Source organism: Bos javanicus, chromosome 15 (assembly GCF_032452875.1).
Source record: "Bos javanicus breed banteng chromosome 15, ARS-OSU_banteng_1.0, whole genome shotgun sequence".
Classification (NCBI taxonomy): Eukaryota; Metazoa; Chordata; class Mammalia; order Artiodactyla; family Bovidae; genus Bos; species Bos javanicus.
In genome coordinates, this window is record NC_083882.1 from 18057689 (window position 1) to 18071046 (window position 13358).

The following is a 13358-nucleotide window of genomic DNA, read 5'->3' on the forward strand; positions in this document are numbered from 1 at the left end:
CTTTTTGGCACCACCTCAGCTCTTCCTCAGATGATCAGGCATTAGAGTCTCATAAGTAGTGTGCAACCTAGATCCCTTGCGTGTGCAGCTCACAGAAGGGTTCGTGCTCCTCTGAGAATTTAATGCCACCACTGCTCTGACAGGAGCTCGCCCTCCACTCACCTCCTGCTGTGGGACCCGGTTCCTAACAGGCTGGGGACCACTGGCAATCTTTGGCCCGGGGGATGGGGACCCCTAATCTAGGGAGTTGTTAGTTTCTCCTAACTGTGGTCAATTAGTATAAGGTCACCAGTGTAAAGGACAGGCATGATGCTCTTTGAGCACTGAGGTAGCATGCTCCTGGGGATAAGAGCAAGAAAGCGCACAGAGCTCTGAGAGTAAGATGTAAAGACACACTGTTCTTTCCATTTAAATGCAAGCTCCTCTCTTTGCTTACTGATCGGGATGGGAAAGAACACACTTGCTAAGTCAACAGCAGCCTAACATATGCCAGGGACAGTGTTGATTTGTTCCATTAAAGAAACCACATCTGGAGGAAGCTTAGCTGCAATTTATGTCACTTCCACCACTTCAAAGTTCCATTATTCCCAGTGAACTACAGGAACCAATTCTAGGGGAGCTTTCCCCACTGTCACCTACACTCTATAAAGAAATGGCCACCACAAGTTCATTAAGAATTCTGCTGCTCCCCTCACTTCCTAATGATTTGATGAAAAGCATTTCCTCTGGGACCCCCTGGGTTGCAGCTAGTGGGTGGTTGAGCAGATTGCATATAAAAGGAACAAACATATGCTTTACCCAAGCCTCTTTTAGAAGTCCTTTTCTACAGAGTACTCAAGAAGTTCAGGCATTTTGTAACTGTAGAGCTTTGACTGAGTTCAGGCTTTGTTAGGCCAATGTAAACACTATTTCTGGTTATTTTTTTTTAATGTGTTTGTTTGTTTTGGCTGCACCGCATGGTTTGTGGGATCTTAGTTCCCCAACCAAGGATCAAACCTGTGCCCCCTGAGGTTAAAGTGTGGAATCCTAACCACTGGACAGCCAGGGAATTTCCTGAACACCATTTCTGGATACTCAAGCCAACACATTAAATCGCTAATCTCAAGTGAGTGTGGTCATATCAATAAGTTCAGCCCAATCAACTCTTGAACACCATAGAATCCGCTTTCACACATCCTTCTGAGCTCCTGTCAACACAGATTGGTAAATCCTCAGAACTCTTTTGGTTAATAAATACGTTAGCTCCTCTTGGAGTCGACCTTGTACCTCTCTGTACTGTCCTGAGATATAAGTCTCATTGTGGGCTGGAGGCAATGAGGAAATGGTTCTGGGGGAATCCTAAGGAGAATCAGCACAAGTGTGTGAGGCAGCTGAGCCAGGTACAGTCATTGAAAGGCCTTTATGCAGAAAAGGGCTTGTTCCCTCAAAACACGGAGGAAGAGTTTCCTTCACCAACAGGAGAGTTTGAAGGCTCAAGCTTCTCAAGCCTTATCTATGTCTGCCCAAATAAGAGGAGAGTTAAAAAGTTGGCTTAAAGCTCAACATTCAGAAAACTAAGATCATGGCATCTTAGTTTATTCCCATCACTTCATGGGAAATAGACAGGGAAACAGAAGAAACAGTGTCAGACTTTATTTTTCTGGGCTCCAAAATCACTGCAGATGGTGACTGCAGCCATGAAATTAAAAGACGCTTACTCCTTGGAAGGAAAGTTATGACCAACCTAGATAGCATATTCAAAAGCAGAGACATTACTTTGCCAACAAAGGTCCGTCTAGTCAAGGCTATGGTTTTTCCAGTGGTCATGTATGGATGTGAGAGTTGGACTGTGAAGAAGGCTGAGTGCCAAAGAATTGATGCTTTTGAACTATGGTGTTGGAGAAGACTCTTGAGAGTCCCTTGGACTGCAAGGAGATCCAACCAGTCCATTCTAAAGGAGATCAGTCCTGGGTGTTCTTTAAAGGAATGATGCTAAAGCTGAAACTCCAATACTTTGGCCACCTCACGTTAAGAGTTGACTCTTTGGAAAAGACTCTAATGCTGGGAGGGATTGGGGGCAGGAGGAGAAGGGGACAACAGAGGATGAGATGGCTGGATGGCATCACCGACTCGATGGACATGAGTTGAATGAACTCTGGGAGTTGGTGATGGACAGGGAGGCCTGGCGTGCTGCAATTCATGGGATCACAGAGTCAGACACAGCTGAGCAACTGAACTAAACTGAACTGAGGTCTCATGGTTCCACTTCTCCAATAATGCCCTTAGCTTAGTGCACAAGACCTGTTTAGTTTTTTCATTACATTGCAAGCACTGTTTGTGACCCTTTCAATCGCACCTGGATTGCCTCCAGCTCACCCTGCAACCACAGGAGATGAAGGAGTACTCCATGGAGATCTTCTGATTGCCTGAACATGTTCTTTTAACATTTTTTACAGCTTATTGAGCATAAGTGATAAATAATAAATTGTGTTTAAGCTCTACAATTTGAAGAGTTTTGAAAAGTATGTACTTGTGAATCCATCACTATAATAAAAGAAATGAATATATCCATCACCCCCAAAGTTCTTGAGGTACTTGGTATCCTTCCTGCCCCCTTTACCCAACCCTCATCTCCAGATAACTACTGATCTGCTTTGTGCCATTCTAGATTTGTTTGTATTTTCTATGCTGCTGCTGCTGCTAAGTCGCTCCAGTCGTGTCCAACACTGTGCGACCCCATAGACGGAAGCCCACCAGGCTCCCCCATCCCTGGGATTCTCCAGGCAAGAACACTGGAGTGGGTTGCCATTTCCTTCTATAATTTGATATAAATGAAATCATTTATGTACTCTCTCTCAACTGATTGCTTTCATTCAGCATCACCATTTTGAAATTCATCCATGTTTTTATGTGTGAATAGTTCATTCCTTGTACTGCCAAGTAGTATTCCTTTGTGTAGATACATCATAATTTGTTTATCCATTGACATTTGGGTTGATGGGTTGTTTCTGGTTTGGGGCTATTACAAATAAAGCTGCTATGAACTTGTATTACCATCTTTCTGTAGACATATGTTTTATTTCTAGTGGGTAAATAACTGAGTAGAATGGTAGATGTGTGTTTAACTTGTAAAATTTAAAAAAACAACAACTGTCAAACTGTTATCCAAAGTAGGTGTACTAATTTGCATTTGTTCTGTATCCATGCCAAAAATTGCTAGGACAGAATATTTTAGCTATTCTAGTGGTTGTATAATGTTTTCTCACTACAGCTTTGGTTTGCACTTTCCTAATGACTAATGATGATTGTCATTAGTCACTTGTACTTACTTTCTATCTGCATATTCATTGGTAGTGTTCAGATCATTTGCCCATTTTAAAATTAGGTTGTCTTCTTATCACTAAATTTTGAGTTTTTTTTTTACATATTCTAGTTACAAGACTTTTATCATGTACATATTTTGCAAATGTTCTCTTCCTGTCTGTGACTTGCATTTGTATTTTTGCAAAAATGTCTTTAGCAGAGGAAAAGCTTTTAACATTGATGAAATGCAATTTAACACTCTTTTCTAATTCATGCCTTCTGTGTCCTACTTATGAAATCTTTGCTAGAACCATAGACACTAAGGTTTCCTTGTTTGCTTACTTTTGGATAAGTACTTACTTGGTGTTAACACTCACTTTTTTAAGGTCTCATAAAGTGCTTTTTTTTTTTTTTTTTCCAGAAAAATACATACTTTTCAGATTATTTTGCATTATAGATTATTATAAGATATTGAATATGCTCCCCTATGTTATACAGTAAATTCTTGTTACTTATCTATTTAATATATAATATTGGATGCTGGGGCTGAAACTCCAATACTTTGGCCACCTCATGCAAAGAGTCGACTCATTGGAAAAGACCCTGATGCTGGGAGGGATTGGGGGCAGGAGGAGAAGGGGACGACAGAGGATGAGATGGCTGGATGGCATCACCGAACTCGATGCACATGAGTTTGGGTGAACTCAGGGAGTCGGTGATGGACAGGGAGGCCTGGCATGCTGCGATTCATAGGGTCGCAAAGAGTCGGATACGACTGAGCGACTGAACTGAACTGATTGTATCTATATGAATAGTTTGTATCTGTTAATCCCATTATCCTAAGTTATCCCTCCCCACATTTTCTCCTTTGGTAATTGTAAGATTGTTTTCTATGTCTGTGAGTCTGATTCTGTTTTGTATGTAGTTTTATTTGTATTATTATTAGATTCCACATATAAGTGATATCATGTAATATTTGTCTTTTCTTTATCTGACTTACTTCACTCAGTATGGTATTCTTCAGGTCTATCCATGTTGCTGCAAATAGCATTATTTTGTTCTTTCTTATGGCTAATATTCCATTTTATATATATATATATATGTATACACACATATATAGTATATATACATATACCATACAAATCAGTGGCACAGTGGTAAAGAATCTGTCAGTGCAGGAGACGCAAGAGACATGGGTTTAATCCTTGGGTTGGGAAGATCCACTGGAGTAGGAAATGGCAACCCACTCCAGTATTCTTGCCTGAAAAATTTCATGGACAGAAGAGCCTGGCAGTCTACTGTCCATGGGGTCACAAAGTGTAGGACACAACTGAGGGACTGAGCCCACACACACACATGTAAATGTATACCACATCTTCTTAAACCAATTATCTACTGATGGGGACTTGGGTTGCTTCCATGTCTTGGCTATTGTAAATAGTGGTGCTATGATCATTGGGGTACACGTATTCTTTCAAATTAGCATCTCTGTCTTTGCTGCATACATGGCCAGGAATTATGGGATTGCTGGATCATATGGTAGCTCTATTTTTAGTTTTTTAGGGAACCTTTTTACTGTTTACCATAGTAGCAGCACCAATTTACATTCCCACTAACAGTATTAGGAGGATTCCCTTTTCAACACACTCTCTCCAGTATTGACTATTTTTAGACTTTTTGATGATTGCCATCCTGATATGTGTGAAATGATACCTCACTGTGGTTTTGATTTGCATTTCTCTAATAATTAGCAATGTTGAGCATATTTTCATGTGCTCACTGGCCCTCTGTATGGCTTTGGACAAATGCCTATATAGATCTTCTCATTTTGTGATTGGATTGTTTGTTCTTTAGATATTGAGTTGTATGCACTATAGAGTTCATTCTTATATTTAGATCTATGATATTTTTCAAATTAAGTTATATATGACGAAAGGGCTCCAGGTGGTACAGTAGTAAATAATCCACCTGCCAGGCAGGAGATGCAAGTTCGATCCCTTGGTAGGGAAGATCCCCTGGAGAAGGAAATGGCAACCCACTCCAGCATCCTTGCCTGGGAAATCCCATGGACAGAGGATATATGGGATCCTCTGTCCATGGGGTTGCAAAGAGTTGGACACAATTTAGCGACTAAACAACAATATGAGATAAAGATCAAGATTTATTTCTCTGCATTTGAGTATCCAATTTGTTGAAAAGAATATCCTTTACCAATAAAATTGCCTTGGTATATGTATTGAAACTCAACAACATGTGTTTGGGTCTATTTCTCAACTCTTTATTCTGTTCCATTGATCTGCATGTCTATCTTAAAGCCAGTACCACCACATCTTGATTATAGTAGTTTTATAATAAGTCTTAAAATGAGGTAATGTAAGTTCTCCAATTTTTTTCCAAAGTTATTTTGATTATTCTAGTTCCTTTGCATTTACATGAAAGTTTTCAAGTCTACTTGTCAATACACATACACACAACCAGCTGGAATTTTTGATTATGATTACATTGACTATATACATCAATTTGGAGAGACTGATCTTAACAATATTGAGTCTTCTGATCCATGAATATCTTATAGCTCTTTGTTTAAGTCTTTAAGTTTTATGAACAGTGTTTATTACTTTTCAGTGTACAGGTCATATAGATTTTTCCTTCAATTTATGCCTAGGTATTTCATATTTGCTGATGCCACTGTAAATTTTTAATTTTGATTTCTAATTGTTTGCTGCAATACAATTGGTTTCTGTATCTTACAACCTTGATAAATTCAACTGTTAGTTCCAGTAGCTTTTTAATAGATTCCTTCGAATTCTGTATTTAGATGGTCATATCAATTTAGTTAAGGCATTCAGCTGTGTCTCTTTGCAACCCCATGAACAGCAGCACTCCAGGCTTCCCTGTCCACCACCAACTCCGCAAGCTTGCTCAGACTCATGTCCATTGAGTCGGTGATGCCATCCAACCATCTCATCCTCTGTCATCCCCTTCTCCTGCTTTCAATCTTTCCAAGCATCAGGGTCGTTTCCAATAAGTCAGTTCATTGTATCATGTGGCCACATTATTTGGAGCTTCAGCCTCAGCATCAGTCCTTCCAGTGAATATTCAGGGCTGATTTCCTTTAGGATGGACTGGTTGGATCTCCTTGCAGTCCAAGGAGCTCTCAAGAGTCTTCTCCAACACCACAGTTCAAAAAGCATCAATTCTTCTGTGCTCAGGTTTCTTTACCTTCCAACTCTCAAATCCATATACAACTACTGGAAAAACCATAGTGTTGACTAGATGACCTTTGCTGGCAAAGCAGTGCTTCTTTTTAATATGCTGTCTAGGTTGGTCATAGATTTTCTTCCAAGGAGCAAGCATCTTTTAATTTCATGGCTGCAGTCACCACCTGCAGTGATTTTGGAGCCCAAGAAAAATAAAGTCTGTCACTGTTCCCATTGTTTCCCCATCTATTTGCCATGAAGTGAGGAGACCAGATGCCATGATCTTAGTTTTCTGAATGTTGAGTTTTAAGCCGGCTTTTTCACTCTCCTCTTTCACTTTCCTCAAGAGGCTCTTTAGTTTTTCTTAACTTTAAGCCACAAGGGTGGTATCATCTGCATATCTGAGGTCATTGATATTTCTCCCAGCAATCTTGATTCCAGCTAGTGCTTCATCCAGCCCAGTATTTCAAATTGCCAACATCCATTGGATCATAGAAAAAGCAAGAAAATTCCAGAAAAACATCTACTTCTGCTTCATTGACTATGCTAAAGCATTTGACTGTGTAGATCACAGTCAAACTGTGGAAAATCCTTAAAGAGTTGAGAATACCAGATCACCTTACCTGCCTCCTGAGAAACCTGTATGCATGTTAGGAAGCAAAAGTTAGAACTGGACATGGAACAACGGACTGGTTCCAAATTGGGAAAGGAGTACGTCAAGTCCATATATTGTCACTCTGCTTGTTTAAGTTATATGCAGAGTACAATATACGAAATGCCAGGCTGGATGAAGCATAAGTTGGAATCAAGACTGCCATGAGAAATATCACTAACCTCGGATGATCATGTCAACTGTAAATAAAGATTATTTTAGTTCTTCTTTTCCAATCTCAGTGTCTCTCCCACCACTTCACCCTGCCACCCTTATTGCACTAACGAGGACATCCAGTGCAATGTTGTGAAGAAGTAGTGAGTGCAGACATCTTTGTTTCTGATCTTAGAGAGAAAGCATTCAGCCACTCACCATTAAGTATCATGTTGGCTGCAGGCTTTTCATAGATGATCTTCATCAAGTTGAGGAGGCTCTCATCTATTCTTAATTTGCCAAGAATTTTAATTACAAATGTTAGCTAGACTTTTGTAAATATTTTTTCTGCATCTTTTTGAGATCATCATATCCAGTTTTCTTTTTTAAGTCTGCAAATTTGGTGAATTGCATTGATTAATTTCCAAATGTCAAACCAATCTTGTATTCCAAGGATAAACTCCATTTGTTTATAATATTACTTATTATCATGTTCATGAGAGAATATTGGTTTGTTATTTTTTGTAGTTTTTCCCCCTCATAAACCTTGAGTAGTTTTTTATCAGATAACACTAGTCTCATAGAAAATGATATAAATTTTCCTGTAAGTACTTCTTTAGCTGCATTCCGCCAGTTTTAGTATGTTGTCTTTTCATTTTTTGTTAAACCAAAAATATTTTCAAGTTTCTTTTGTGACTTCTTTGACTCATGGATTATTTGAAGATATGCTGTTTAATATCCAAGTATTTGGAGGTTTTCCAGAAATCAAGAAATGTTTCTGTTATTTTACTCTGTTTTAAATAATTTTTAATTTCATCATGATTAGAAAACTTCATTTGTATGATTTTAATTCTTTTAAATTTGTAGGTATTTATTTCATGGCCCAGATATGGTGTATTTTGGTGAAGGCTTTTCATGTGCACTTGAAAAGAATTTGTTTTCTTTGGTTGAGTTCAGTGCTCTATAAATGCCAATTATGTCAAGTTGGTTGGTCGTGTTACTCCAACCTTCTATGCTGCTGCTGCTGCTAAGTCGCTTCAGTCGTGTCTGACTCTGTGCAACCCCAGAGACGGCAGCCCACCAGGCTTCCCCATCCCTGGGATTCTCCAGGCAAGAACACTGGTGTGGGTTGCCATCTCCTTCTCCAATGCAGGAAAGTGAAAAGTGAAAGTGAAGTCGCTCAGTCGTGTCCTACTCTTAGCTACCCCATGGACTGCAGCCTACCAGGCTCCTTGGTCCATGGGATTTACTGTCCACTTTAGGCAGACTTTCTCTGGTTGTGGCCAGCAGGGGCTACTCTTTGTTGCAGTGTGTGGGCTTCTCATTGCTGTGGCTTTGCTTGTTGTGGAGCACAGGTTCTGGGTACACAGGCTTCAGTAGTTGCAGCTCACAGGCTCAACAGTTGTGACCTGCATGCTCTAGAACGCAGACTCAGTAGTTATGGCACATGGGCTTAGTTGCATCATGGCATGTGGAATCTTTCTGGATGAGGGATTGAACTTGTGTCTCTTGCATTGGTAGGCATTTCTTATCCACTACACCACCAGGGAAGTCCAGTAATTATGTAATGTTTGATGAAGTTTTTCAATATAAGAGAAAAGGAGTATAATTGTGGAATCAGATACTTAAGTATAACTTGATTGGCAACATCAATATTAGCTCATTACTTTGCAGTATAAAAATGTTCAGTTCAGTTCAGTTCAGTCGCTCAGTCGTGTCCGACTCTTTGAGACCCCATGAACCACAGCACGCCAGGCCTCCCTGTCCATCACCAACTCCCGGAGTTCACTCAAACTCACATCCATCAAGTCAGTGATGCCATCCAGCCATCTCATCCTCTGTCGTCCCCTTCTCCTCCTGCCCCCAATCCCTCCCAGCATCAGAGACTTTTCCAACAAGTCAACTCTTCGCATGAGGTGGTCAAGTACTGGAGTTTCAGCTTTAGCATCATTCCTTCCAAAGAACACCCAGGGCTGATCTCCTTCAGAATGGACTGGTTGGATCTCCTTGCAGTCCAAGGGACTCTCAAGAGTCTTCTCCAACACCACAGTTCAAAAGCATCAATTCTTCAGTGCTCAGCTTTCTTCACAGTCCAACTCTCGCATCCATACATGACCACTGGAAAAACCATAGCCTTGACTAGACGGACCTTTGTTGGCAAAGTAATGTCTCTGCTTTTGAATATGCTATCTAGGTTGGTCATAACTTTCCTTCCAAGGAGTAAGCATCTCTTAATTTCATGGCTGCAGTCACCATCTGCAGTAATTTTGAAGCCCAAAAAGATAAAGTCTGACACTGTTTCCACTGGTTCCCCATCTATTTCCCATGAAGTGATGGGACCAGATGCCATGATCTTCATTTTCTGAATGTTGAGCTTTAAGCCAACTTTTTCACTCTTCTCTTTCACTTTCATCAAGAGGCTTTTTAGTTCCTCTTCACTTTCTGCCATAAGGGTGGTGTCATCTGCATATCTGAGGTTATTGATATTTCTCCTGGCAATCTTGATTCCAGCTTGTGCTTCTTCCAGCCCAATCTTTCTCATGATGTACTCTGCATATAAGTTAAACAAGCAGGGTGAAAATATACAGCCTTGACGTACTCCTGTTCCTATTTGGAACCAGTCTGTTTTTCCATGTCCAGTTCTAACTGTTCCTTCTTGACCTGCATTCTCAAGAGGCAGGTCAGGTGGTCTGGTATTCCCATCTCTTTCAGAATTTTCCACAGTTTATTGTGATCCACACAGTCAAAGGCTTTGGCATAGTCAATAAAGCAGAAATAGATGTTTTTCTGGAACTCTCTTGCCTTTTCCATGATCCAGCGGATGTTGGCAGTTTGATCTCTGGTTCCTCTGCCTTTTCGAAAACCAGCTTGAACATCAGGAAGTTCACGGTTCACATATTGCTGAAGCCTGGCTTGGAGAATTTTGAGCATAACTTTACTAGTGTGTGAGATGAGTGCAATTGTGCAGTAGTTTGAGCATTCTTTGGCATTGCCTTTCTTTGGGATTGGAATGAAAACTGACCTTTTCCAGTCCTGTGGCCACTGCTGAGTTTTCCAAATCTGCTGACATATTGAGTGCAGCACTTTCACAGCATCATCTTTCAGGATTTGAAATAGCTCAACTGGAATTCCATCACCTCCACTGCCTTTGTTTGTAGTGATGCTTTCTAAGGCCCACTTGACTTCACATTCCAGGATGTCTGGCTCTAGGTGAGTGATCACACCATCATGATCATCTTGGTCGTGAAGATTTTTTTTGTACAGTTCTTCTGTGTATTCTTGCCATCTCTTCTTAATATCTTCTGCTTCTGTTAGGTCCATACCATTTCTGTCCTTTATCGAGCCCATTTTGCATGAAATGTTCCCTTGGTATCTCTAATTTTTTTGAAAAGATCTCTAGTCTTTCCCATTCTGTTGTTTTCCTCTATTTCTTTGCATTGATCGCCGAGGATGGCTTTCTTATCTCTCCTTGTTATTCTTTGGAACTCTGCATTCAGATGCTTATATCTTTCCCTTTCTCCTTTGCTTTTTGCTTCTCTTCTTTTCACAGCTATTCGTAAGGCCTCCCCAGACAGCCATTTTGCTTTTTTGCATTTCTTTTCCATGGAGATGGTCTTGATCCCTGTCTCCTGTACAATGTCATGAACCTCAGTCCATAGTTCATCAGGCACTCTATCTATCAGATTTAGTCGCTTAAATCTATTTCTCACTTTCACTGTATAATCATAAGGGATTTGATTTAGGTCATACCTGAATGGTCTAGTAGTTTTCCCTACTTTCTTCAATTTTAGTCTGAATAAAAATGTAATACCTATCATTTAAAAAATTGTGGTACAACCAACATAAAATTTATCATCTTAACTATTTATCTTGACTATTTTCAAGTGTGTAGTTCAGTAGTTAGTTAATTACTTTTTAAAGAGGTTTAAGTAGTAAGAAGAAAATTCTGTACATTTATTTAACACAGTTACCATTTTAGTGTTCTTCATTCCTGTACGTATCTAGATTTTTACTTAGAATCACTTTTCTTCTTCAGCTTTTATCTATCTGAAAAGTTTTCCTACCTTTTTGTTTTATTTTTTAAAATTAATTAATTTATTTTATTTGAAGGCTAGTTACTTTACAATATTGTAGTGGTTTTTGCCCTACATTTGACATGAATCAGCCATGGGTGTTTTGCTGAGTTGGCTGATATTATTTTTTCTTCTCAGGGGTCTATTTTCCTGCTTCTTTGAATGTGTGGCAATTGATTACTACATGGTAGACATTGTTAATTTATATGATTTTGAGTACTAAAGTTTTTTGTTATTCCTTTAAATATCTGGGGAGTTTGTTCTTGTATGTATGTGGTGTGTGCTCAGTTGCTCAGTCATGTTTGACTCTCTGCATCTCCCCGGACTGTAGCCTACCAAGCTCCTCTGTCTGTGGGATGTCCCAGGCAAGAATACTGGAGTGGGTTGCCATTCCCTTTTCCACTGTTCTTATATACTGTCAAGTAAACTTGGATATGATTTGATTCCTTTGAGACTTGCTTTTAATATTTGTTAGATAGGTCCAGAATGCCTTTTAGTGTAATCCTTACATGTCAGTTTCTTTAGGGGACAAAAAAATGTTGAGAATGGTATAGAGTAAGTCTAGAAGGTACCAAAGTCACTTCAGTCGTGTCCAACTATTTATGACCCCAAGGACTCTAGTCTGCCAGGCTCTTCCGTCCAAGGATTTTCTGGAAGAATACTGGAGTGGGTTGCCATTTGCTTTTCTAGGGGATCTTTCTAACCCAGGGACTGAACCTGGTTCTCCCTCATTGCAGGCAGACTCTTTACCATCTGAGCCACCAGGGAATGCCTATGCCTGGTGAATAGGTCATATTAATCTCACATATAAAAGTAAATGCTGATTTTCATCTCATGTGGCAAAAGATTGTGGTTTCCTTGAGGTCAAAGAAAATTTGTCTTTTTCCACTTATATCTTAGATATTAACAGTCTCTAGCAAGCATTTATTAAATATTTGCTTTCATTGTATTTTTAAAAAATAACTGTAATCTTTCATCTTATTTTTAAAATAACGTGATTATTTTTACTAGTGATAGCAATTTTTGAAAATATATACTTCTTTAATAATTCTAAGTATAGGGAGAATGGCATTGAAACATGTATAATATGTATGAAACGAGTCACCAGTCCAGGTTCGTTGCACGATAGTGGATGCTTGGAGCTGGTGCACTGGGACGAGGGAGGGTATGGGGAGGGAGGAGGGAGGAGGGTTCAGGATGGGGAACACAGGTATACCTGTGGTGGATTCATTTCGATATTTGGCAAAACTAATACAATATTGTAAAGTTTAAAAATAAAATTAAATTAAAAAAATAAAAAATAAATTTCCAGGAAAAAAAAATAAATCAAGAGAATAATTTAAAAAAAATAATTCTAAGTATTTCATCAACCTACATTTGCTGCATCCATTGTATTTTTCTAATTTTTCTTTTCTTTTCCATATCTTGCCTTCTCTTCAGTTTGGAGAAATGGAATTCACTTTCCTTTTTGTTTCCCACCATCACATTTTCAGTAGGCCTCCAAAACTATTGAGAAATGAAAAATGAATACACAAAATATTAAATTACTGATTGTGAGGTTATCTGACTATAAACAAGAACTATATTCTACCTTGGAATATACCAAGGTAGAAACAGAGGAGAGGATAGACCCTTTTAAGATGTTTCTAATTAAGTGAATAGCACATTGAGCCTTAAGAGACACATGCCATAGAAAAACTAAAGAGAATTAGTGTACTGAGGTAGTATTTAATAAGTATTTGTTGAATGAATAAGTGAATAGACATATTCTAGGAGTGTTTTAGTTTCTCATAAGAACAGAGCTGACCAGTAGGTGCTACTGACTTTTGAAGACTCTAATCCTCAGTACTTTGGCCACCTAATGGGAAGAGCCAACTCACTGGAAAAGAAAAGACCCTGATGCTGGGAAAGATTGAGGGCTAGAGGAGAAGAGAATGACAGAGGATGAGATGGTCAGGTGGCATCACTGACTCAATGGACATGAGTTTGAGCAAACTC

The 13358-nt window shown here is 39.3% G+C and overlaps 1 protein-coding gene across 1 annotated transcript in view; it reads right to left on the reverse strand.

Moving 5' to 3' along the window:
- Positions 1 to 13358, reverse strand: part of C15H11orf65 (chromosome 15 C11orf65 homolog) — a 113720-nt gene that overhangs the window by 20351 nt on the left and 80011 nt on the right. The window contains exon 6 of the mRNA XM_061440225.1: positions 12736 to 12866. Within this exon, the coding sequence (XP_061296209.1) occupies positions 12736 to 12866 (131 nt within the window). The remainder of the gene's footprint in view (positions 1 to 12735; positions 12867 to 13358) is intronic.